This window comes from Panulirus ornatus, chromosome 22 (assembly GCF_036320965.1).
Source record: "Panulirus ornatus isolate Po-2019 chromosome 22, ASM3632096v1, whole genome shotgun sequence".
Lineage (NCBI taxonomy): Eukaryota > Metazoa > Arthropoda > Malacostraca > Decapoda > Palinuridae > Panulirus > Panulirus ornatus.
The window spans coordinates 9,509,777-9,536,664 of NC_092245.1; the positions used below are offsets into that span (position 1 = coordinate 9,509,777).

The 26,888-nt window shown below is 40.9% G+C and overlaps 1 protein-coding gene across 1 annotated transcript in view; it reads right to left on the reverse strand.

The window, feature by feature from the left end:
* The window catches only part of LOC139756525 (protein turtle homolog B-like), a 207,413-nt gene that overhangs the window by 152,823 nt on the left and 27,702 nt on the right, over positions 1-26,888 (reverse strand). Inside the window, exons 2-3 of the mRNA XM_071676009.1 lie at positions 22,001-22,206; positions 1,948-2,061 (exon numbers count right to left, since the gene is read on the reverse strand). Of these exons, the coding sequence (XP_071532110.1) occupies positions 1,948-2,061; positions 22,001-22,206 (320 nt within the window). The remainder of the gene's footprint in view (positions 1-1,947; positions 2,062-22,000; positions 22,207-26,888) is intronic.

Consider the following 26,888-nt stretch of genomic DNA (forward strand, 5'->3'; position numbering starts at 1 on the left):
AGTCTTACACATCCTTACTCATACATCAGGCTCCTGACAACAAAGTGATTACTATCTTACAAATCCATACGCATACATCAGGCTCTTGAAAACATATCATTGTCATCCACCACATCCATACGCATACATCAGTCTTCTGGTAACAAAATCATTACCACCTTACACATCCATATACATACATTAGGCCCCTAACAAGAAAGACATAACTATCTTACACTTCCATACGCGCAGATGATGCTCGTGACAACAAAATCATTACCATCCAACATATTCATACGCATACATTGTGCTCCTGACAACAAAGTCATTGCCATCCTACATATTCATACGCATACATCAGGCTCCTGACAACAAAATCATTATCATCCAACACATCCATACGCATACACCAGGAGCCTGACAACAAAACCATGTAATCTTCATGCATGTGACCTTTGATAATTCCTATAATACGAGAACACAAGGAGTCAAACATTACACATAAGTATCCTTGTGAGTGTTTGTGGTCACACTGGTCAACTGGCATCCATGGAGTTCCACCTGCAGGAGCCAAGTCAAGCTGTTTACATAATGCGTCCATATTGGCATCGCTGCTGAAGATGATACTTCACCTCCAGGTAGACCACGTGTATATAGTACTGTTCAAGATACTTAGGCATTACATGGCGCTACTGATTCACAGGCATTATGTACTGCTCCTGATTCACTAGCATTGGATATTACTCCTGATTCACTGCAACATTTAGTGCTCCAGATTCACAGGCATTATGTAGTGTTTTGATTCACTGGCATTACATAGTGCTCCAGATTCACAGGAAATATATAGTGTTCCTGATTCATTAGCATTAGAGAGTGCTCCTGGTTCACTGGCATTATACAGTGCTCCAGATTCACAAGCATTAGACAGTGCTGCATATTCACGGGCATTTTATGGTGTCCCTGATTCACTAGCATTAAATAGTGCTCTTGATACACTGGATTGAGATAGTGCTCCAGATTCACAGGCATTATATAGTGTTCCTGATTCACTGGCATTAGATGGTGCTCCTCATTCACTGCTTTCAGATAGTGCTCCTGATTCATCGGTATTTGATAGTGCCTGTAATATATAGGTATTAGACAGTGCAACAGATTCACAGGCATTTTATAGCGTTCCTGATTCACTAGCATTAGATAGTGCTCCTGATTCACTGGCATTATATAGTGCTCCAGATGCACAAGCATTAGACAGTGCTCCTGATTCACAGGCATTATGTAGAGTTCTTGATTCACTCGCATTATGTAGAGTTCTTGATTCACTCGCATTATGTAGTGCTCCAGATTCATAGGCATTAGATAGTGTTCCAGATTCACAGGCATTATATGGTGTTCCTGATTCACTGGCTTTAGATAGTGCTCCTGATTCATTGGCATTAGATAGCGCTTCTGATTCACCATTAGATAGCGTTCCTATTTCACTGGCATTAGATAGTGGTCCTGGTTCACTGGCATTAGATAGTGCTTCTGATTCACCATTAGATAGTGCTCCTGATTTTCTGGCATTAGATAATGCTCCTGATTCACAGCATTATACATTCATTATCTGGGGTGATTTCAAAACCCCACAGTGGCCAAACACCAGGAGATCATAACAGTATGGTGTGCGTAAGATAATACTATATCACAGCGTTAAAGAAAAAAATGGCCCTAAGTCTGAAATTCTATTGCAGTCAATCCTTGAACATGTTAAAAAGAAAAGAGTCGATAGCAACAAACCAGCTAACGTTAAGTACCGTGATCCAGAGGCAAGAAGATTTGATCTGAATCATTCACTTGCCATCATCACTTTTTCCAATCCAACTCAGTTGGTATTTTGATTTCCATAACGTGTCTTCCTCACTTTCCTCATCCTTCACCTGATCTACTGCAAGACATATAATTTCCTGAAATAATGGCACCAAGACTTACCTCCATGAGCGATGCAAGTGAGTACCAGCAGGTCACCTTCCTGGTAAGGACCCACCACGCTGGTCACAGCTCTCTCCCACCCGTCCACCACAACACTCACACTCTCAGGTGGCACTGTGGGAGGAGACATGCCTGGCTGTTACTTTGTTATGTTACACATATCGCTCAGATGGCGGTATGGGAAGTACGATGCCTAGGTATTACTATGTCATATTGTATGCATCTCTCAGGTGGTACTCTGGGAGGAGATATACCTGGCTGTTACTTTCTCATGTTATATGTATCTTTCAGTTGGCGCTGTGGGAGTAGAGATGACTGGCTGTTTCTATGTTATGTTGTATCTATCTCTCAGATGACACGGTGGAACGAGAAATACCTGGACGTTATAATGTCATGTTCTATGTATCTCTCAGGTGGCAATACGGAAGGAGGTATACCTGGCTGTTACTTTGTCATGTTGTATGTATCTCTCAAGTGGCAATGTGAGAGGAGAGATACCTTGCTGTTACTTTGTCATGTTCTATGTATCTCTCATATGGCGGTGTGGGAAGGTAGATACCTGGCTGTTACTAAGTCATGTATGTATTTCTAAAGTGGCACTGTGGGAGAAGAGATAATTGGCTTTTGATGTATTATGTACCTCTCAGGTGACGTTTTGGTATGAGAGATGCCTGGCTGTGACGATATCATTTTGAATGTCTCTCAGGTTGAAATGTGGGAGGAGAGATACAAGGCTGTTAATTTGTCATGTTGTATGTATATCTCAGAAGGAAATCTGAGAGGAGAGACACCTGACTCTAACTTTCTCCTGCTGTCTGATACTGTCGTTGTCTGTCTTGGACAATCATATGTTTACCAAATGGCTTCCTAGCTACGTCTCTTCGTTGTATATCAACTGAGTGTTATATTTCTCTTGTGTCTCCCCTGATGATGTGACTATTACATGAAAGTGCACTTGGGAACTTATCGTGTTTCATTTTTTCCCGCTGACTCATAGGAATATACTTGATCACGCGCAAAATTGTGATCCTTCCCAGTATATATATATATATATATATATATATATATATATATATATATATATATATATATATATATATATATATATATATATATATATATATTGGAAAGGATCACAATCTTGCGCGTGATCAAGATATTCCTATGAGTCCACGAGGTAAATGAAACACGAAAGCTTCCCATGTGCACTTTCGTGTAATAATCACATCATCAGGGGAGACACAAGAGAGAAATATTACAGTCAGTTGATATACATCGAAGAGACGAAGCTAGGACACCATTTGGTAAACAAGTGATTGGACAATCACATGTTTACCATGTATAAAAGAATGAGGTAAGAGGTCAAGAGAGAGGTGCAAGAGGTGATAAAGAGGGCAAATGAGAGTTGGGGTGAGAGAGTATCATTAAATTTTAGGGAGAATATAAAGATGTTTTGGAAAGAGGTAAATAAAGTGCGTAAGACAAGGGAAGAAATGGGAACTTCAGTGAAGGGAGCTAATGGGGAGGTGATACCAAGAAGTGGTGATGTGAGAGGGAGATGGAGTGAGTATTTTGAAGGTTTGTTGAATGTATTTGATGATAAAGTGGCAGATATACGGTGTTTTGGTCGAGTTGGTGTGCAAAGTGAGAGGGTTAGGGAAAATGATTTGGTAAACAGAGAAGAGGTAGTAAAAGCTTTACGGAAGATGAAAGCCGGCAAGGCAGTGGATTTGGATGGTATTGCTGTGGAATTTATTAAAAAAGGGGGTGACTGTATTGTTCACTGGTTGGTAAGGTCATTTAATGCATGTATGATTCATGATGAGGTGCCTGAGGATTGGCGGAATGCTTGCATAATGCCATTGCACAAAGGCAAAGGGGACAAAGGTGAGTGTTCAGATTACAGAGGAATAAGTTTGTTGAGTATTCCTGGGAAATTATATGGGAGGGTATTGATTGAGAGGGTGAAGGCATGTACAGAGCATCAGATTGGGGAAGAGCAGTGTGGTTTCAGAAAAGATACAGGATGTGTGGATCAGGTGTTTGCTTTGAAGAATGTATGTGAGAAATACTTAGAAAAACAAATGGATTTGTATATAGCATTTATGGATCTGGAGAAGGCATATGATAGAGCTGATAGAGGTGCTCTCTGGAAGGTATAAAGAATATATCGTGTGGGAGGCAAGTTGTTAGAAGCAGTGAAAAGTTTTTATCGAGGATGTAAGGCATGTGTACGAGTAGGAAGAGAGGAAAGTGATTGGTTCTCAGTGAATATAGGTTTGCGGCAGGGGTGTGTGATGACTCCATGGTTGTTTAATTTGTTTATGGATGGGGTTGTTAGGGAGGTGAATACAAGAGTTTTGAAAAGAGGGGCAAGTATGCATTCTGTTGTGGATGAGAGAGCTTGGGAAGTGAGTCAGTTGTTGTTCACTGATGATACAGCGCTGGTGGCTGATTCATGTGAGAAACTGCAGAAGCTGGTGACTGAGTTTGGTGAAGTGTGTGAAAGAAGAAAGTTGAGAGTAAATGTGAATAAGAGCAGGGACATTCAGGTACAGTAGGGTTGAGGGTGAAGTCAATTGGGAGGCAAGTTTGAATAGAGAGAAACTGGAGGAAGTGAAGTGTTTCAGATATCTGGGAGTGGATTTAGCAGCGGATGGAACCATGGAAGCGAAAGTGAATCAGAGGGTGGGGGAAGGGTGAAAATCCTGGGAGCCTTGAAGAATGTGTGGAAGTCGAGAACATTATCTCGGAAAGCAAAAATGGGTATGTTTGAAGGAATAGTGGTTCCAACAATGATGTATGGTTGCGAGGCGTGGGCTATGGATAAAGTTGTGCGCAAGAGAGGGGATGTGCTGGAAATGAGATGTTTGAGGACAATGTGTGGTGCGAGGTGGTTTGATCGAGTAAGTAATAATTGGGTAAGAGAGATGTTTGGTAATAAAAAGAGTGTGATTGAGAGAGCAGAAGAGGGTGTTTTGAAATGGTTTGGTGACATGGAGAGAATGAGTGAGGAAAGATTGAGCAAGAGGATACATGTGTCAGAGGTGGATGGAACGAGGAGAAGTGGGAGACCAAATTGGAGGTGGAAAGATGGAGTGAAAAAAGATTTTGAGTGATCGGGGCCTGAACATGCAGGAGGGTAAAAGGCGTGCAAGGAATAGAGTGAATTAGAACTATGTGGTATACCGGGGTCGACGTGCTGTCAATGGATTGAACCAGGGCAGGTGAAGCGTCTGGGGTAAACCATGGAAAGTTCTTTGAAGTGTGGACGTGGAAAGGGAGCTGTGGTTTCGGGCATTATTACATAACAGCTAGACACTGAGTGTGAACGAATGGGGCCTTTGTTGTCTTTTCCTAGCACTACCTCACACACATAAGGGGGGGAGGGGGCTGTTATTTCATATGTGGCGAGGAGGCGACGGGAATAAATAAAGGCAGACAGTATGAATTATGAATTATGTACATGTGTATATATGTATATGTCTGTGTGTGTATATATATATGTATAGTTGAGATGTATAGGTATGTATATTTGCGTGTGTGGACGTGTATGTATATAGAAGTGTATGTGGGTGGGTTGGGCCATTCTTTCGTCTGTATCCTTGCACTACCTCGCTCACGCGGGAGACAGCGACAAAGCAAATTAAATGAATTATAAATAAATATATACATGTACACACACACACACGCACACACACACACACACACATATATATATATATATATATATATATATATATATATATATATATATATATATATATATATATATATATATATATATATATATATATATATCTTTCTTTTTTCTTTCAAACTATTCTCCATTTCCCGCATTAGCGAGGTAGCGTTAAGAACAGATGACTGGGCCTTTGAGGGACTACCCTCACCTGGCCCAATTCTCTGTTCCTTCTTTTGGAAAATTAAAAAAAAAATGAGAGGGGAGGATTTCCAGCCCCCCGCTCCCTCCCCTTTTAGTCGCCTTCTACGACACGCAGGGAATACGTGGGAAGTATTCTTGCTCCCCTATCCCCAGGGATAATATATATATATATATATATATATATATATATATATATATATATATATATATATATATATATATATATATATATATATATATATATATATATATATATATGTATATATATATGTATGTATGATTCATGATGAGGTGCCTGAGGATTGAAGGAATGCGTGCACAGTGCCATTGTACAAAGGCAAAGGGGATAAGAGTGAGTGCTCAAATTACAGAGGTATAAGTTTGTTGAATATTCCTGGTAAATTATATGGGAGGGTATTGATTGAGAGGGTGAAGGCATGTACAGAGCATCAGATTGGGGAAGAGCAGTGTTGTTTCAGAAGTGGTAGAGGATGTGTGGATCAGGTGTTTGCTTTGAAGAATGTATGTGAGAAATACTTAGAAAAGCAAATGGATTTGTATGTAGCATTTATGGATCTGGAGAAGGCATATGATAGAGTTGATAGAGATGCTCTGTGGAAGGTATTAAGAATATATGGTGTGGGAGGCAAGTTTTTAGAAGCAGTGAAAAGGTTTTATCGAGGATGTAAGGCATGTGTACGTGTAGGAAGAGAGGAAAGTGATTGGTTCTCAGTGAACGTAGGTTTGCGGCAGGGGTGTGTGATGTCTCCATGGTTGTTTAATTTGTTTATGGATGGTGTTGTTAGGGAGGTGAATGCAAGAGTTTTGGAAAGAGGGGCAAGTATGAAGTCTGTTGTGGATGAGAGAGCTTGGGAAGTGAGTCAGTTGTTGTTCGCTGATGATACAGCGCTGGTGGCTGATTCATGTGAGAAACTGCAGAAGCTGGTGACTGAGTTTAGTAAAGTGTGTGAAAGAAGAAAGTTAAGAGTAAATGTGAATAAGAGCAAGGTTATTAGGTACAGTAGGGTTGAGGATCAAGTCAATTGGGAGGTAAGTTTAAATGGAGAAAAATTGTAGGAAGTAAAGTGTTTTAGATATCTGGGAGTGGATCTGGCAGCGGATGGAACCATGGAAGCGGAAGTGAATCATAGGGTCGGGGAGGGGGCGAGAATCCTGGGAGCTTGAAGAATGTGTGGAAGTCGAGAACATTATCTCGGAAAGCAAAAATGGGTATGTTTGAAGGAATAGTGGTTCCAACAATGTTGTATGGTTGCGAGGCGTGGGCTATGGATAGAGTTGTGCGCAGGAGGGTGGATGTGCTGGAAATGAGATGTTTGAGGACAATGTGTGGTGTGAGGTGGTTTGATCGAGTAAGTAATGTAAGGGTAAGAGAGATGTGTGGAAATAAAAAGAGCGTGGTTGAGAGAGCAGAAGAGGGTGTTTTGAAATGGTTTGGGCACATGGAGAGAATGAGTGAGGAAAGATTGACCAAGAGGATATATGTGTCGTAGGTGGAGGGAACGAGGAGAAGTGGGATACCAAACTGGAGGTGGAAAGATGGAGTGAAAAAGATTTTGAGTGATCGGGGCCTGAACATGCAGGAGGGTGAAAGGCGTGCAAGGAATAGAGTGAATTGGATCGATGTGGTATACCGGGGTTGACGTGCTGTCAGTGGATTGAATCAGGGCATGTGAAGCGTCTGGGGTAAACCATCGAAAGCTGTGTGGGGCCTGGATGTGGAAAGGGAGTTGTGATTTCGGGCATTATTGCATGACAGCTAGAGTCTGAGTGGGAACGATTGAGGCTTTTTGTTGTCTTTTCCTAGCGCTACCCCGCACACATGAGGGGGGAGGGGGATGGTATTCCATGTGTGGCGAGGCGGCGATGGGAATGAATAAAGGCAGACAGTGTAAATTGTGTGTATGGGTATATATGTATGTGTCTGTGTGTGTATATATATGTGTACATTGAGATGTATAGGTATGTATATTTGCGTGTGTGGACGTGTGTGTATATACATGTGTATGGGGGTGGGTTTGGCCATTTCTTTCGTCCGTTTCCTTGCGCGCTATCTCGCAAACGCGGGAGACAGCGACAAAGCAAAATAATAAAAATATATATATATATATATATATATATATATATATATATATATATATATATATATATATATGTATATATATATATATATATATATATATATATATATATATATATATATATATATATATATATATATATATATATATATATATATATATATATTTTTTTTTTTTTTTTTTTGCCGCTGTGTCCCGCGTTTGCGAGGTAGCGCAAGGAAACAGACGAAAGAAATAGCCCAACCCACCCCCATACACATGTATATACATACATCCACACACGCAACTATACATACCTACACAGCTTTCCATGGTTTACCCCAGACGCTTCACATGCCCTGATTCAATCCACCGACAGCACGTCAACCCCGGTATACCACATCGCTCCAATTCACTCTATTCCTTGCCCTCCTTTCACCCTCCTGCGTGTTCAGGCCCCGATCACACAAAATCTTTTTCACTCCATCTTTCCACCTCCAATTTGGTCTCCCACTTCTCCTCGTTCCCTCCACCTCCGACACATATATCCTCTTGGTCAATCTTTCCTCACTCATTCTCTCCATGTGCCCAAACCATTTCAAAACACCCTCTTCTGCTCTCTCAACCACGCTCTTTTTATTTCCACACATCTCTCTTACCCTTACGTTACTTACTCGATCAAACCACCTCACACCACACATTGTCCTCAAACATCTCATTTCCAGCACATCCATCCTCCTGCGCACAACTCTATCCATAGCCCACGCCTCGCAACCATACAACATTGTTGGAACCACTATTCCTTCAAACATACCCATTTTTGCTTTCCGAGATAATGTTCTCGACTTCCACACATTCTTCAAGGCTCCCAGAATTTTCGCCCCCTCCCCCACCCTATGATCCACTTCCGCTTCCATGGTTCCATCCGCTGCCAGATCCACTCCCAGATATCTAAAACACTTCACTTCCTCCAGTTTTTCTCCATTCAAACTCACCTCCCAATTGACTTGACCCTCAACCCTACATATATATATACATATATATACATATATATATATGTATCTTACAAACTTCCAAAAGCCAGGATCGAACCCGGGAGCCCTGTGCAACAGGCGGGACCGCTACAGCTAGGCTATCATCGCCCCTTATAGGGAAATGACTTCAAATACTTTGTACTCAAATACCCTTCGTCTCACATTGTTAAGGAACGGGGTCTACACCGATAATCTCCCATCAGGTTCACATAGCCTTAGTCGCCTTCTACGACACGTAAGGAATGCGTGAAAAGAATTCTTTCTCTCCTTTCCCCAGGGCAAGGTTATTAGGTGCAGTAGTGTTGAGGAACAAGTCAATTGGGAGGTAAGTTTGAATGGAGAAAAACTGGAGGAAGTGAAGTGTTTTAGATATCAGGGAGTGGATTTGGCAGGGAATGGAACCATGGAAGGGGAAGTGAGTCATCGGGGGGAAAGGGGGGCGAAATTTCTGGGAGCGATGACAAATGTGTAGAAGTCGAGAATGTTATCTTGGAAAGCAAAAATGGTTATGCTTGAAGGAATAGTGGTTTCAACAATGCTATAAAGTTGCGAGGCGTGGGCTATAGATAGAGTTGTGCAGAGGAGGGTGGATGTGCTGGAAATGAGATATTTGAGGAATATATGTGGTGTGAGGTGGTTTGATAGAATGAGTAATGAAAGGGTAAGAGAAATGTCTGGTAATAAAAAGAGTGTGATCCAGAAGGCAGAAGAGGGTCTTTTGAAGTTGTTTGTTGACATGGAGAGAATGAGTGAGGAAAGATTGACTAAGGGGATATATGTGTCAGAGGTGAAGGGAACGAGAAGTGGGAGACCAAACTGGAGGTGGAAAAATTGAGTGAAAAAGATTTTGAGTTATCGGGGCCTGAACATGCAGGAGGGTGAAAGGCGTGCAAGGAATAGAGTGAATTGCAACGATGTAGTATATATGGATGGAAACATGGCATGTCTGGGGTAAACCATGGAAAGTTTTGTGGGGCCTGGATGTGGAAAGGGAGCTGTGTTTTCAGTGCATTATACATGACAGATAGAGACTGATTGCGAACGAATCTGGCCTTTGTTGTCTTTTCTTAGCGCTACCTCGCGCACATGAGGGGGGAGGGGGCTGTTATTTCATGTGTGGCGGGGTGGCGATGGGAATGAATAAAGCCAGACAGTACGAATTATGTACATGTGTATATATGTATATGTCTGTGTGCGTATATATATGTATACGTTGAGATATATAGGTATGTACATGTGCGTATGTAGACGTGTATGTATATACATGTGTATGTGGGTGGGTTGGGCCATTCTTTCGTCTGTTTCCTTGCGCTACCTGGCTAACGCGGGAGACAGCGACAAAGCAAAATCACTATAACCCGGTCTTATACATCAAAACCAATAACGCACTCACTCAGCTGCTCCCAAAACACTTGCCTCTCATGATTTTTCTTCTCATGCCCAGGTGCATAGGCACCAATAACCATCCATCCCTCTCCATCCACTTTCAGTTTTACCCATATTAATCTAGAGTTTACTTTCTAACAATCCATCACATTCTCCCACCACTCCTGTTTCAGGAGTAGACCTACTCCTTCCCTTGCTCTTGTCCTCTCACTTATCAATGACTTTATTCCCAAAACCTTCCCAAACCACTCTTCCCCTTTACCACTGAGCTTCGTTTCACTCAGAACTAAAACATCCAGGTTCCTTTCCTCAAGTATACTGCCTATCTCTCAGTTTTCTCATCTCTGTTACATCCACACACATTTAGACACCCTAATCTGAGCTTTCGAGGAGAACGAGCACTCCTCGCGTGACTCCTTCTTCTGTTTCCCCTTTTAGAAAGTTTGTGTAAATGTTGCCTTCATCAACAATAATACTATAAAGAATATCTTAATCAGGAATTCACCAGAAAATTCTCTTTGATGTATATATGAAGTGCCATGTGGAAATTGTGATAAACTTTATGCTGGGCAGAATGGTAAGGATCTTTCTGTTAGACTTAAGCATCATAGATATAGTACAAGAAAAGAACAAGAAACAAATGCCTTGTTTAATCATGTTAAAAACTATGATCACTGTACTGACTGGAGTAATGCCATCTCAGTTATTAACTCTATTACCAAGAGAAATATCATTGAATCTTCTATTATGAAATACACAGAGAATTATAATCAATATTAGTGATGGTCTATACAAATTAGATAACTTTATTGTTGATAAAATTTGTAAAATGATAAGTTTATGAACGCTCATTGTCTGTCTTGGAAAATTGCCTGTTTACCAAATGGCGTCCTAGCTTCGTCTCTTCGATGTATATCAACTGACTGTTATATTTCTCTCTTGTGTCTCCCCTGATGATGTGATTATTACACGAAAGTGCAATTGGTAACTTATCGTGTTTCATTTTCCCGATGGACTCATAGGAATATCTTGATCACGCGCAAAATTGTGATTCTTTCTAACATATATCAAAATATATATATACATATATATATATATATATATATATATATATATATATATATATATATATATATATATATATATATATATATATATATATATATATATATATATATTTATATATATATATATATATATATATATATATATATATATATATATATATATATATATATATATATATATATATATATATATATATATATATATATATATATATATATATATATATATATATGTATATACACACACATATATATAAAATGTAGCTTAGACATTGAAGCTTATTGATACAGTGGTTAAATTGATGAGAACTACCATTGACGTTTGTGTAAATAAATTAAACATTTCCTTTCCATAGCCGGAGGTTGAACCATTATGTGACATTCATTTTTTCATTTCATTTCAAGCTAGAAGTTTCAGTTTTCTAAATTGTTTCTTACATTTTCACATGTATATATATGTATGTGTGTGTGTGTGTGTGTGTATGTGTGCGTGTGTGTGTGTATGTGTGTGTATGCGTATACATATATATATGTATATTATCCCTGGGGATAGGGGTGAAAGAATACTTCCCACGCATTCCTCGCGTGTCGTAGAAAGCGACTAGAGGGGACGGGAGCGGGGGGCCAGAAATCCTCCCCTCCTTGTATTTTTTTAACTTTCTAAAATGGGAAACAGAAGAAGGAGTCACGCGGGGAGTGCTCATCCTCCTCGAAGGCTCAGATTGGGGTGCCTAAATGTGTGTGGATGTAACCAAGATGTGAAAAAAGGAGAGATAGGTAGTATGTTTGAGGAAAGGAACCTGGATGTTTTGCCTCTGAGTGAAACGAAGCTCAAGGGTAAAGGGGAAGAGTGGTTTGGGAATGTCTTGGGAGTAAAGTCATAGGTTAGTGAGAGGACAAGAGCAAGGGAAGGAGTAGCAGTACTCCTGACACAGGAGTTGTGGAAGTATGTGATAGAATGTAAGAAAGTAAATTCTCGATTAATATGGGTAAAACTGAAAGTTGATGGAGAGAGATGGGTGATTATTGGTGCATATGCACCTGGGCATGAGAAGAAAGATCATGAGAGGCAAGTGTTTTGGGAGCAGCTGAATGAGTGTGTTAGTGGTTTTGATGCACGAGACCGGGTTATAGTGTTGGGTGATTTGAATGCAAAGGTGAGTAATGTTGCAGTTGAGGGAATAATTGGTATACATGGGGTGTTCAGTGTTGTAAATGGAAATGGTGAAGAGCTTGTAGATTTATGTGCTGAAAAAGGACTGATGATTGGGAATACCTGGTTTAAAAAGCGAGATATACATAAGTATACTTATGTAAGTAGGAGAGATGGCCAGAGAGCGTTATTGGATTACGTGTTAATTGACAGGCGCGCGAAAGAGAGACTTTTGGATGTTAATGTGCTGAGAGGTGCAACTGGAGGGATGTCTTATCATTATCTTGTGGAGGCTAAGGTGAAGATTTGTATGGGTTTTCAGAAAAGAAGAGTGAATGTTGGGGTGAAGAGGGTGGTGAGAGTAAGTGAGCTTGGGAAGGAGACTTGTGTGAGGAAATACCAGGAGAGACTGAGTACAGAATGGAAAAAGGTGAGAACAATGGAAGTAAGGGGAGTGGGGGAGGAATGGGATGTATTTAGGGAATCAGTGATGGATTGCGCAAAAGATGCTTGTGGCATGAGAAGAGTGGGAGGTGGGTTGATTAGAAAGGGTAGTGAGTGGTGGGATGAAGAAGTAAGAGTATTAGTGAAAGAGAAGAGAGAGGCATTTGAACGATTTTTGCAGGGAAAAAATGAAATTGAGTGGGAGACGTATAAAACAAAGAGACAGGAGGTCAAGAGAAAGGTGCAAGAGGTGAAAGAAAGGGCAAATGAGAGTTGGGGTGAGAGAGTATCATTAAATTTTAGGGAGAATAAAAAGATGTTCTGGAAGGAGGTAAATAAAGTGCGTAAGACTAGGGAGCAAATGGGAACTTCAGTGAAGGGCGCAAATGGGGAGGTGATAACAAGTAGTGGTGATGTGAGAAGATGGAGTGAGTATTTTGAAGGTTTGTTGAATGTGTTTGATGATAGAATGGCAGATATAGGGTTTTTTGGTCGAGGTGGTGTGCAAAGTGCGAGAGTTAGGGAAAATGAGTTGGTAAACAGAGAAGAGGTAGCAAAAGCTTTGCGGAAGATGAAAGCCGGCAAGGCAGCAGGTTTGGATGATATTGCAGTGGAATTTATTAAAAAAGGGGGTGACTGTATTGTTGACTGGTTGGTAAGGTTATTTAATGTATGTATGACTCATGGTGAGGTGCCTGAGGATTGGCGGAATGCTTGCATAGTGCCATTGTACAAAGGCAAAGGGGATAAGAGTGAGTGCTCAAATTACAGAGGTATAAGTTTGTTGAGTATTCCTGGCAAATTATATGGGAGGGTATTGATTGAGAGGGTGAAGGCATGTACAGAGCATCAGACTGGGGAAGAGCAGTGTGGTTTCAGAAGAGGTAGAGGATGTGTGGATCAGGTGTTTGCTTTGAAGAATGTATGTGAGAAATACTCAGAAAAGCAAATGGATTTGTATGTAGCATTTATGGATCTGGAGAAGGCATATGATAGAGTTGATAGAGATGCTCTGTGGAAGGTATTAAGAATATATGGTGTGGGAGGCAAGTTGTTAGAAGCAGTGAAAAGTTTTTATCGAGGATGTAAGGCATGTGTACGTGTAGGAAGAGAGGAAAGTGATTGGTTCTCAGTGAATGTAGGTTTGCGGCAGGGGTGTGTGATGTCTCCATGGTTGTTTAATTTGTTTATGGATGGGGTTGTTAGGGAGGTGAATGCAAGAGTTTTGGAAAGAGGGGCAAGTATGAAGTCTGTTGGGGATGAGAGAGCTTGGGAAGTGAGTCAGTTGTTGTTCGCTGATGATACAGCGCTGGTGGCTGATTCATGTGAGAAACTGCAGAAGCTGGTGACTGAGTTTGGTAAAGTGTGTGAAAGAAGAAAGTTAAGAGTAAATATGAATAAGAGCAAGGTTATTAGGTACAGTAGGGTTGAGGGTCAAGTCAATTGGGAGGTAAGTTTGAATGGAGAAAAACTGAAGGAAGTGAAGTGTTTTAGATATCTGGGAGTGGATCTGGCAGCGGATGGAACCATGGAAGCGGAAGTGGATCATAGGGTGGGGGAATGGGCGAAAATTCTGGGAGCCTTCAAGAATGTGTGGAAGTCGAGAACATTGTCTCGGAAAGCAAAAATGGGTATGTTTGAAGGAATAGTGGTTCCAACAATGTTGTATGGTTGCGAGGCGTGGACTATGGATAGAGTTGTGCGCAGGACTCTATCCATAGCCCACGCCTCGCAACCATACAACATTGTTGGAACCACTATTCCTTCAAACATACCCATTTTTGCTTTCCGAGATAATGTTCTCGACTTCAACACATTCTTCAAGGCTCCCAGGATTTTCGACCCCTCCCCCACCCTATGATCTACTTCCGCTTCCATGGTTCCATCCGCTGCCAGATCCACTCCCAGATATCTAAAACACTTTACTTCCTCCAGTTTTGCTCCATTCAAACTTACCTCCCAATTGACTTGATCCTCAACCCTACTGTACCTAATAACCTTGCTCTTATTCACATTTACTCTTAACGTTCTTCTTTCACATACTTTACCAAACTCAGTCACCAGCTTCTGCAGTTTCCTCACATGAATCAGCCACCAGTGCTGTATCATCAGTCAACAACAACTGACTCACTTCCCAAGCTCTCTCATCCACAACAGATTTCATACTTGCCCCTCATTCCAAAACTCTTACATTCACCTCCCTAACAACCCCATCCATAAACAAATTAAACAACCATGGAGACATCACACACCCCTGCCGCAAACCTACATTCACTGGGAACCAATCACTTTCCTCTTTTCCTACACATACACATGCCTTACATCCTCGATAAAAACTTTTCACTGCTTCTAACAACTTGCCTCTCACACCATATATTCTTAATACCTTCCACAGAGCATCTCTATCAACTCTATCATATGCCTTCTCCAGATCCATAAATGCTACATACAAATCTATTTGCTTTTGTAAGTATTTCTCACATACATTCTTCAAAGCAAACAACTGATCCACACATCCTCTACCACTTCTGAAACCACACTGCTCTTCCCCAATCTGATGCTCTGTACATGCCTTCACCCTCTCAATCAATACCCTCCCATATAATTTACCAGGAATACTCAACAAACTTATACCTCTGTAATTTGAGCACTCACTCTTATCCCCTTTGCATTTTTACAATGGCACTATGCACGCATTCCGCCAATCCTCAGGCACCTCACCATGAGTCATACATACATTAAATAACCTTACCAACCAGTCAATAATACAGTCACCCCCTTATTTAATAAATTCCACTGCAATACTATCCAAATCTGCTGCCTTGCCGGCTTTCATCTTCCGCAAAGCTTTTACTACCTCTTCTCTGTTTACCAAATCATTTTCCCTAACCCTCGCACTTTGCACACCACCTCGACCAAAACACCCTATATCTGCCACTCTATCATCAAACACATTCAACAAACCTTCAAAATACTCACTCCATCTCCTTCTCACATCCCCACTACTTGTTATCACCTCCCCATTTGCGCCCTTCACTGAAGTTCCCATTTGCTCCCTTGTCTTACCCACTGTATTTACCTCCTTCCAGAACATCTTTCTATTCTCCCTAAAATTTAATGATACTCTCTCACCCCAACTCTCATTTGCCCTCTTTTTCACCTCTTGTACCTTTCTCTTGACCTCCTGTCTCTTTCTTTTATACATCTCACACTCAATTTCATTTTTTCCCTGCAAAAATCGTCCAAATGCCTCTCTCTTCTCTTTCACTAATAATCTTACTTCTTCATCCCACCACTCACTACCCTTTCTAATCAACCCACCTCCCACGCTTCTCATGCCACAAGCATCTTTTGCGCAATCCATCACTGATTCCCTAAATACATCCGATTCTTCCCCCACTCCCCTTACTTCCATTGTTCTCACCTTTTTCCATTCTGTACTAAGTCTCTCCTGGTACTTCCTCACACAAGTCTCCTTCCCCCTTCCCAAGCTCACTTACTCTCACCACCCTCTTCACCCCAACCTTCACTCTTCTTTTCTGAAAACCCATACAAATCTTCACCTTAGCCTCCACAAGATGATGATAAGACATCCCTCCAGTTGCACCTCTCAGCACATTAACATCCAAAAGTCTCTCTTTCTTGCGCCTGTCAATTAACACGTAATCCAATAACGCTCTCTGGCCATCTCTCCTACTTACATACGTATACTTATGTATATCTCGTTTTTTAAACCAGGTATTCCCAATCACCAGTCCGTTTTCAGCACATAAATCTACAAGCTCTCACCATTTCCATTTACAACACTGAACACCCAATGTATACCAATTATTCCCTCAACTGCCACATTACTCACCTTTGCATTCAAATCACCCATCACTATAACCCGGTCTCGTGCATCAAAACCACTAACACACTCATTCAGCTGCTCCCAAAACACTTGCCTCTCATGATCTTTCTTCTCATGCCTAGGTGCATATGCACCAATAATCACCCATCTCTCTCCATCAGCTTTCAGTTTTACCCATATTAATCGAGAATTTACTTTCTTACATTCTATCACATACTCCCACAACTCCTGTTTCAGGAGTACTGCTACTCCTTCCCTTGCTCTTGTCCTCTCACTAACCTGAGGATTGGCGGAATGCGTGCATAGTGCCATTGTACAAAGGCAAAGGGGATAAGAGTGAGTGCTCTAATTACAGAGGTATAAGTATGTTGAGTATTCCTGGTAAATTTTATGGGAGGGTATTGATTGAGAGGGTGAAGGCATGTATAGAGCATCAGATTGGGGAAGAGCAGTGTGGTTTTAGAAGTGGTAGAGGATGTGTGGATCAGGTGTTTGCTTTGAAGAATGTATGTGAGAAATACTTAGGAAAGCAAATGGATTTGTATGTAGCATTTATGGATCTGGAGAAGGAATATGATAGAGTTGATAGAGATGCTCTGTGGAAGGTATTAAGAATATATGGTGTGGGAGGCAAGTTGTTAGAAGCAGTGAAAAGTTTTTATCGAGGATGTAAGGCATGTGTACGTGTAGGAAGAGAGGAAAGTGATTGGTTCTCAGTGAATGTAGGTTTGCGGCAGGGATGTGTGATGTCTCCATGGTTGTTTAATTTGTTTATGGATGGGGTTGTTAGGGAGGTGAATGCAAGAGTTTTTGAAAGAGGGGCAAGTATGAAGTCTGTTGGGGATGAGAAAGCTTGGGAAGTGAGTCAGTTGTTGTTCGCTGATGATACAGCGCTGGTGGCTGATTCATATGAGAAACTGCAGAAGCTGGTGACTGAGTTGGGTAAAGTGTGTGAAAGAAGAAAGTTAAGAGTAAATGTGAATAAGAGCAAGATTATTAGGTACAGTAGTGTTGAGGGTCAAGTCAATTGGGAGGTAAGTTTGAATGGAGAAAAACTGGAGGAAGTAAAGTGTTTTAGATATCTGGGAGTGGATCTGGCAGCGGATGGAACCATGGAAGCGGAAGTGGATCATAGGGTGGGGGAGGGGGCGAAAATCCTGGGAGCCTTGAAGAATGTGTGGAAGTCGAGAACATTATCTCGGAAAGCAAAAATGGGTATGTTTGAAGGAATAGTGGTTCCAACAATGTTGTATGTTTGCGAGGCGTGGGCTATGGATAGAGTTGTGCGCAGGAGGATGGATGTGCTGGAAATGAGATGTTTGAGGACAATGTGTGGTGTGAGGTGGTTTTATCGAGTAAGTAACGTAAGGGTAAGAGAGATGTGTGGAAATAAAAAGAGCGTGGTTGAGAGAGCAGAAGAGGGAGTTTTAAAATGGTTTGGGCACATGGAGAGAATGAGTGAGGAAAGATTGACCAAGAGGATATATGTGTCGGAGGTGGAGGGAACGAGGAGAAGTGGGAGACCAAATTGGAGGTGGAAAGATGGAGTGAAAAAGATTTTGTGTGATCGGTGCCTGAACGTGGAGGAGGGTGAAAGGAGGGCAAGGAATAGAGTGATATGGATCGATGTGCTGTCAGTGTGAAGCGTCTGGGGTAAACCATGGAAAGCTGTGTAGGTATGTATATTTGCGTGTGTGGACGTATGTATATACATGTGTATGGGGGTGGGTTGGGCCTTTTGTTTCGTCTGTTTCCTTCCGCTACCTCGCAAACGCGGGAGACAGCGACAAAGCAAAAAAAAAAAAAAAAAAATAAATATATATATATATATATATATATATATATATATATATATATATATATATATATTACTTCTTTTTATTGTACTTAGTCGCTGTGTTCCGCGTTAGCGAGGTAGCGTAAGGAAACAGAGGAAATAATGGCCCAATCCACTCACATACACCTGTATATACTAAACGCCAACACACACACATATACGTACCTATACATTTCAACGTATACATCTATATACATACACAGACATGTTCATACATACACATGTACAGATTCACACTTGCTGATTTTATCCATTTTCGTCGCTACCCCGCCACACATAAAATGACACCCCCTTCCCCTCGCGCGCACGCGAGGTACCGGTAGGAAAAGACAACAAATGCCACATTCGTTCACACTCAGTCTCTAACTGTCATGTGTAATGCACTGAAAGCACGGCTCCCTTTCCACATCCAGATCCCACAAAACCTTCCATGGTTTACCCCAGACGCTTCACATGCCCTAGTTCAATCCACTGACAGCACGTAGACCCCGGTATACCACATCGTCCCAATTCACTAGATTCCTTGTACGCCTTTCACTGTATGTTCAGGCCCCGATCGCTCAAAATCTTTTTCAATCCATCCTTCCACCTCCAATCTGGTTTCCCACTTCTCGTTCCCACCACCTCTGACACAAATATCCTCTTTGTCTCCATGTGACCAAACCATTTCAATACACCCTCTTCTGCTCTCTCAGCCACACTTTTTCTTACCACATATCGCTCAAACCCTTTCATTATTTACTCGATCAAACCACCGCACGCCACATATTGCCCTAAAACATTTCATTTCCAATACATCCACCCCCTCCGCACAACCCTATCCATAGCCCATGGCTCGTAACCATATAACATTGTTGGAACCACTATTCCTTCAAACATACCCATTTTCGCTCTCCGAGATAACGTTCTCGCCATCCACAAATTTTTCAATGCTCCCACCTTCGCCCTCTCCCCAACCCTGTCACTCACTTCCGCTTCCATGGTTCCATCCGCTGCTAAATCCACTTCCAGTTATCTCACTTCACTTCCTCCAGTTTTTTCTCCATTTAAACTTACCTCCCAATTTACTTGTCCCTTAATCCTACTGAACCTAATAATCTTGCTCTTATTCATATTTTCCCTCAGCTTTCTTCTTTCACACACTTTACCAAACTCATTCACCAACTTCTGCAGTTTCTCACTCGAATCAGCCACCAGCGCTGTATCATCAGCGAACAACAACTGACTCACTTCCCAAGAACTCTCATCCACAACAGACTGCATACTTACCCCTCTCTCCAAAACTCTTGTATCTACTTCCCTAACAACCTCATCCATAAACAAATTAAACAACCATGGAGACATCACGCACCCCTGCTGTAAACCGACATTCACTGGGAACCAATCACTTTCCTCTCTTCCTACCCTTACACATGACTTACATCCTTGATGAAACCTTTTCATTGCTTCCAGCAACTTACCTACCTCACCATATACTCTTAATACCTTCCACAGAGCATCACTATCAACTCTATCATATGCCTTCTCCAGACCCATAAATACTACATACAAATCTATCCGTTTATGTAAGTATTTCTCACATATATTCTTCAAAGCAAACACCTGATCCACACATACTCTACCACTTCTCAAAGCACACTGTTCTTCGCCAATCTGATGCTCTGTACATGCCTTTACCCTCTCATTTGATACCCTCCCATATAATTTCCCAGGGATACTCAACAATCTTATACCTCTGTAATTTGAACACTCACCTTTATCTCCTTTGCCTTTGTACAATGGCACTATGCACGCATTCCGCCAATCCTCAGGCACTTCACCATGAACCATACATACACTGAATATCCTTGCCAACCAGTCACCACCATCCCTATTTTAATAAATTCCACTGCACTACCATCAAAAGCTTCCGCCTTGCCAGCTTTCATCTTCCGCAAAGCTTTTACTACCTCTTTGTTTACCAAACCATTCTCTCTGACCCTCTCACTTTGCACACCACCTCGACCAAAACACCCTATATCTGCCACTCTATCATCAAGCACATTCAACAGACCTTCAAAATACTCACTCAATCTCCTTACTTCACCACTACTTGTTTTTACCTCCCCACTAGAACCCTTCACCGATGTTCAAGGGGTTAATAGGGAGGTAATAAGAAGTAGTGGTGAAGTAAGGAGATGGAAGTTTAAGTTGGGTATCTGATTTATCGATCATTCCCTAGGGTAGGTTGAACAGCTGGATTGACTGGACGTAGAATCGCAAACGAGGATTCGATCCTATGCGTTCGATCCCGATCGATCCCGACGTACCATGAAAGCCCTAAATAAAAGACTGTAACTTCCAGAAAGTGAGTGGCAAACTCATACTATTATGAATGGTGATATTCGACCTTGAACTAAGGACAGAATGAGGAATAAGAATTTCCTTTGTAGATGATGACAAGGATGCGCGCCTGGTGGCCCACAAGCCCTATATGGCTAAGGGCTGCATGATAACCGACCCACAATGTAAGATTGAGTAAAACATCGTTAAACTTCCAGTTACTCAGTTTCTATAATGCTGCCTCAAAATCATTAACCATACTTTTGTGAGAAGGTTATTCCTTATGCATGCTAATTTATGACTTAGTGGGTCAAAGGTATGATGCAGAGCGAACGACGATGTCCCCATCCGTTCTGTGCCTGAAATTTAATCAATGAATCAAGAAAAGCAAATCAATAAGCTATATTAACGAGCCGTTCTTTGAATGGCGAGTATATTTACTGCATAAGTGAAATGAATTATAATTAAAAAAGGTGAGATTCATTATATCAGCATTTTGTGGCTGACAGGTTATTGTAGAATATGAATTGTAGCTCCACTATAATGGAAAACTAGGACAAAATATGATATAAATGTTTAGAAATTGCGGCTTGAGGATACAGGTCGACCCCAGAAGTTTAAAGGTTGTGCAACCCTGTTGTAGAGCAAGCGGTTAATGATAGATATGGAAGTAAGCGGAATGAAGCTGTGTAAAAACTATGATGTTGGTAGAACAAAAAAAGTACTATCTCACTGTGGTGAGGGATAATACAGAGAAATGTCGAAGGTAAATTGAAATAACAGAATGAAGAAGCTTGTATAAGAGAAATTTTTAGTACTGAAAGAATTTGCTGTGATGTGACGAGATAGGTTGAAAAGAAAATATTTTCTCAAGTGTTCCTGGGTTGTGATAAATGAATAAACTTATACAGACCAAAGAGGATAATTTGGTAAATAAGCAGAGATAATGTTCACAAATCTGTATACATGAGAGAAAGACAAGCAGAGCTGACGTACCTACGACTGTGAGGTTGACTCTGGTGGTCTTGGTAGGTTGAAGTTTAAAGTCAACACGGCAGGTGTAGAGGCCTTGATCTGCCAGGGTGAGTGAGGAGATACGGAGTAATGCCGGTGATGACACCTCCAGCGACGCTCTCGCTCCCAGATGCTGCTCATCCCACCAATGATTCTCCTTCCCTAGACCCAGCCACCGCTCGTCCAACCTACCAACACAGAGAACTGGTTTCAGGGCAGCACTTTCCTCGCTCATGGCTAGGTACCAATTGTCCAATCTGCCACCACAACATCAATGGTGTCAGAAAGTAGAATCATTTCCCCGAGTCAACCAATACTTATTCAACAAACTGCAACGGGTCTCGGGCCGTTGCAACTCTATGGCTAGGTCCTATCGCCACTAGTTTATCACCCGCCACCACTAATCCATCCTGCCAATAAGAAAAGCTTGAGAACAAGAAGACAGCTAAACAGGGCAGTGATATGTACATAGCTTATGTATAGTGTGACACTTCTGAACTAGGTACTGAGGGAGAAGGTCACTTCTGTAGTGGAACAGCTGCTCTCGTACCCCATATGGCCATTCTTTTATAATCATAACCGGACTATTCTTCTAAAACTTTTAATACCTTTCACCAAAACTCCTACTGCAAGCTTTCTCATTTCCTATTACCTATTCTTTTGCATACCCCTGTCCTTCTCTACCCTAGTGGATGATAAAAGCTATAGAAGGATAGCATGAGAGGGATATGACAAAAGCTATGGAAGGATAGCATGACGGGTGGATGACAAAACTATAGGACAGCATGAAAAGAGATGACGTTAACAATTATATAAATCAATTGCTTATGTCATTCCCTGTTATGCTGCTCTTCTATAGGTTTTGTCATCCACTTGTCACGCTATCTTTCTATAGCTTTTCTCATCCACATGTCATGCTATCCTTCTATAGCTTTTGTCTTCTTCATGTCATGATATCCTTCTATAGCTTCTGATAACCACCTGCTATGCTATCCTTATATAGCCTTTGTTATCCACTTGTCATGCCATCCTTCTATAGCATTTGTCATTTCCTTGTCATCCTCTCCTTCAATAGCTTTTGTCATCCACCTGCCATGCAATCATTTTATAGCTTTTATCATCCATCTCTCAAGCTATCTTTCTATACCTTAGTCATTTCCCTGCCACTCTATCCTTCAATAGCATCCAACTGTCATTCTATTCTTTTATAGCTTTTTTCATTCACCTGTCATGCTATCCTTGTATAGCATTTGTCATCTCCCTTTCATGCTATCCTTCTAAAGCTTTTATCATACACCTGCCATGCTGTTCTTTGCTTTTTTCATCCACCTGTTATATCCTTCCACATCTTTTCTAATCCACTTGTTGTGTTATCCTTCTATAGATTTTGTAATCCACCTATCATGTTATCCTTCTATAGCTTTTGTCATCCACCTATCATGATATCCTTCCATATCTTTTGTCAACCACTCGTAATGCTATCCTTCCGTAGTTTTTGTAATCTTACTGACATGCTTGCCTTCTATAGCTTCCATCATGTCTCTGCCATGCTATCCTTCTTTATCATTTGTCATATCCCTGTCATGCTATCCCTCCATAGCTTTTGTCATCCATTTTTCATGGTATCCTTCCTTACCTTCTGTTATCCGTTTGCCATGCTATCTTTCTATACCTCTTGTCATTCACCTGTCATGCTATCCTTCTATAGCTCTTGTCTTCTACCTCTCATGCTATCCTTCTATAGCGTTTATCATTCACCCGTCATACTATTCTTCTGTAGCTATTGTCATCTACCTGTCATGGTATCCTTGTATAATTCTGTCATGATATCGTTATACAGCTTTTGTCATCCACCTGGCGTGCTGTCCTTCTATAGCTTTTGTTATCCAACTCTCATGCTATCCTATAACTTTTGTCATCCACCTGTCATGATATCCTTCCATATCTTTTGTCAACCATTCGTAATGCTATCCTTCCGTAGTTTTTGTAATCTTACTGACATGCTTGCCTTCTATAGCTTTCATCATGTCTCTGCCATGCTATCCTTCTTTATCATTTGTCATATCCCTGTCATGCTATCCCTCCATAGCTTTTGTCATCCATTTTTCATGGTATCCTTCCTTACCTTCTGTTATCCGTTTGCCATGCTATCTTTCTATACCTTTTGTCATTCACCTGTCATGCTATCCTTCTATAGCTCTTGTCTTCTACCTCTCATGCTATCCTTCTATAGCGTTTATCATTCACCCGTCATACTATTCTTCTGTAGCTATTGTCATCTACCTGTCATGCTATCCTTGTATAATTCTGTCATGATATCGTTATACAGCTTTTGTCATCCACCTGGCGTGCTGTCCTTCTATAGCTTTTGTTATCCAACTCTCATGCTATCCTATAACTTTTGTCATCCACCTGTCATGATATCCTTTTATAGCTTTTGTCATCCACCCGTCTTGTTATACTTCTATAACTTTTGTCATCCACCTGTCATGCTATCCTTCTATAGCTTCTGTCATCTCCCTGCCTTGCTATCCTTCTATAGCTTTTGTCATCTCCCTGCCATGCTATCCTTCTTTAGCTTTTTTCATCTCCCTAACATGTTATCCTTCTATAGTTTTCGTCACCTCATTCCCATGCTATCCTTCTATAGCTTATGTCATATCCCCGTCATGCTATCCTTCTATAGGTTTTGTCATCTCCCTGTCATGCTATTCCTCTATACCTTTGTTATCCACCTGTCATGCTATTCCTCTATAGCTTTTGTCATCCTCCTGTCATTATGTCTTTCTAAAGCTTTTGTCGTCCACCTGTCATGCTTTCCTTCTTTAATGTTCATCATCCACCCGTCATGCTGTTCTTCTATAGCTACTGTCATCAACCTGTTACGTTATCCTTCTATAACTTTTATCATCCGCTTGTCATGTTGCCGTTCTATAGCTTCTGTCATCAACCGGTCATGCTATCCTTTTATAGCTTTTGTCATCTCCCTGTCAAGCTATCCATCTGTAGCTTTTCTCATCTCATTGTCATGCTATCCCTCAATAGCTTTTACCATCTCCCTGACATTGCTTTGTCATCTCCTTGCCATGCCATCCTTCTCTAGGTTTTGGCATCTCACTCCCATGTTATCCTTTTATAGGTTATATCATGTCCCCGTCATGCTACCCTTCTATGGATTTTGTCATCTCCCTTCATGGTATCCCTCTATAGCTTTTGTATCCACCTCTCATGATATCCCTCCATACCTTCTGTCATCCGTTTACCATGCTTATTCTTCTATACGTTTTGTCATCTACCTTTCCTGCTATCCTTTTATAGCTTTTATAATCAACACGTCATGCTTTACTTCTATAGCATTTACCATCCACCTGTCATGCTATCCTTTTATAGCTTTTGTCATCTCTCTACCATGCTATCCTTCTATAGTTTTTGTCATCTCGTTCCCATGCTATCCTTTTATGCCTTATGTCATGTCCCTGTCATGCTATCCTTCTATGGCTTTTGTCGTCTCCTTGTCATGCTATCCCTCTATAGATTTTCTCATCCATATATCATGCTATCTTTCTATAGCTTTTCTCATCCAGATATCTATGCTTTCCTACCATAGCTTTTCTTTTCTTCATGTTATGATATTCTTCTATAGCTTTTGTCAACTACCTGTCGTGCTATCCTTCTATAGTTTTTGTTTTACGCCTGTCACGCTATCCTTCTATAGCTTTAGTCATCTCCCTGTCGTCCTATCCTTCAGTAGCTTTTGCCGTCTACCTGCCATGATATCCTTGTATAGCTTTTATCATTTACCTCTTAAGCTATCCTTCTATAGCTTTGTCATCTCCCTGTCACTCCATCCTTCTTTAGCTTTTATAATTGACCTGTCATGCTATCCTTGTTTAGCTTTTGTCATCCACCTCTCATTTTATCCTTCTGTAGCTTTTGTCATCCACCTGTCATGCTATCTTTCTTTAGCTTTTGTCATACACCTGTCATGATATCCTTCCATATCTTTTTTCTTCCACCTGTTATGCTATTCTTCTATAGGTTTTGTAATCCACCTGTCATGATATCCTTTAATATTTTTTGACATCCACTTGTCATGCAATCCTTCTATAGACTTTGTCATCCATCTCTCGTGCTATCATTCTATAACTCTTCTCATCTCCCTGCCATGCTATTCTTCTATAGCTTTTATCATCTCCCTGCCATGCTATCCTCTTTTAGCTTTTGTCATCTCCATGCCATGCTACCCTACTGTATCATTTGTCATCTCCCTGTCATGCTATCCTTCCTTAGCTCTTGTCATCTCCTTGCCATGTTATCCCTCTATAGCTTTTGTCATCTCCCTGGCATTCCTATTCTTATCTAGACTTTGTCATATCCCTGCCATGTTATCCTTTTAGAGTTTTTGTCATCACACTCCCACGCTATCTTTCTATACCTTTTTTCATGTCCACCTCATGCTATCATTTTATGGCTTCTGTCATCTCCCTGTAATGCTATCCCTCTATAGCTTTTGTTACAGTTTTCTCCCCTATATACTAACAAATGCTATGGTTACCCATAATATCTTATTCAGTTTTCTTTGAGAAATTGTATAGAAACTTGAGGAAGGCCAAGGTCAAGCCTCTGTCTCAGGAATGGCCATAAGAGAAGATGTGATACAAAGCTAGTTGGTCAATGTATAATGTAATCTGTACACATCTCAGTCATTTCAAACCCTTATGATATATAACTGAGGCCAGTGAATTTGTTAGAGTGATGTTAAGTACAGTTATATAGAGAGAAAAGTATGTATCAAGATCAATGGTGTTATTTATGTTACGAGAGAGCCATGTTTGTTTTGCTATTACATACATATTTTGATAGATTTTTA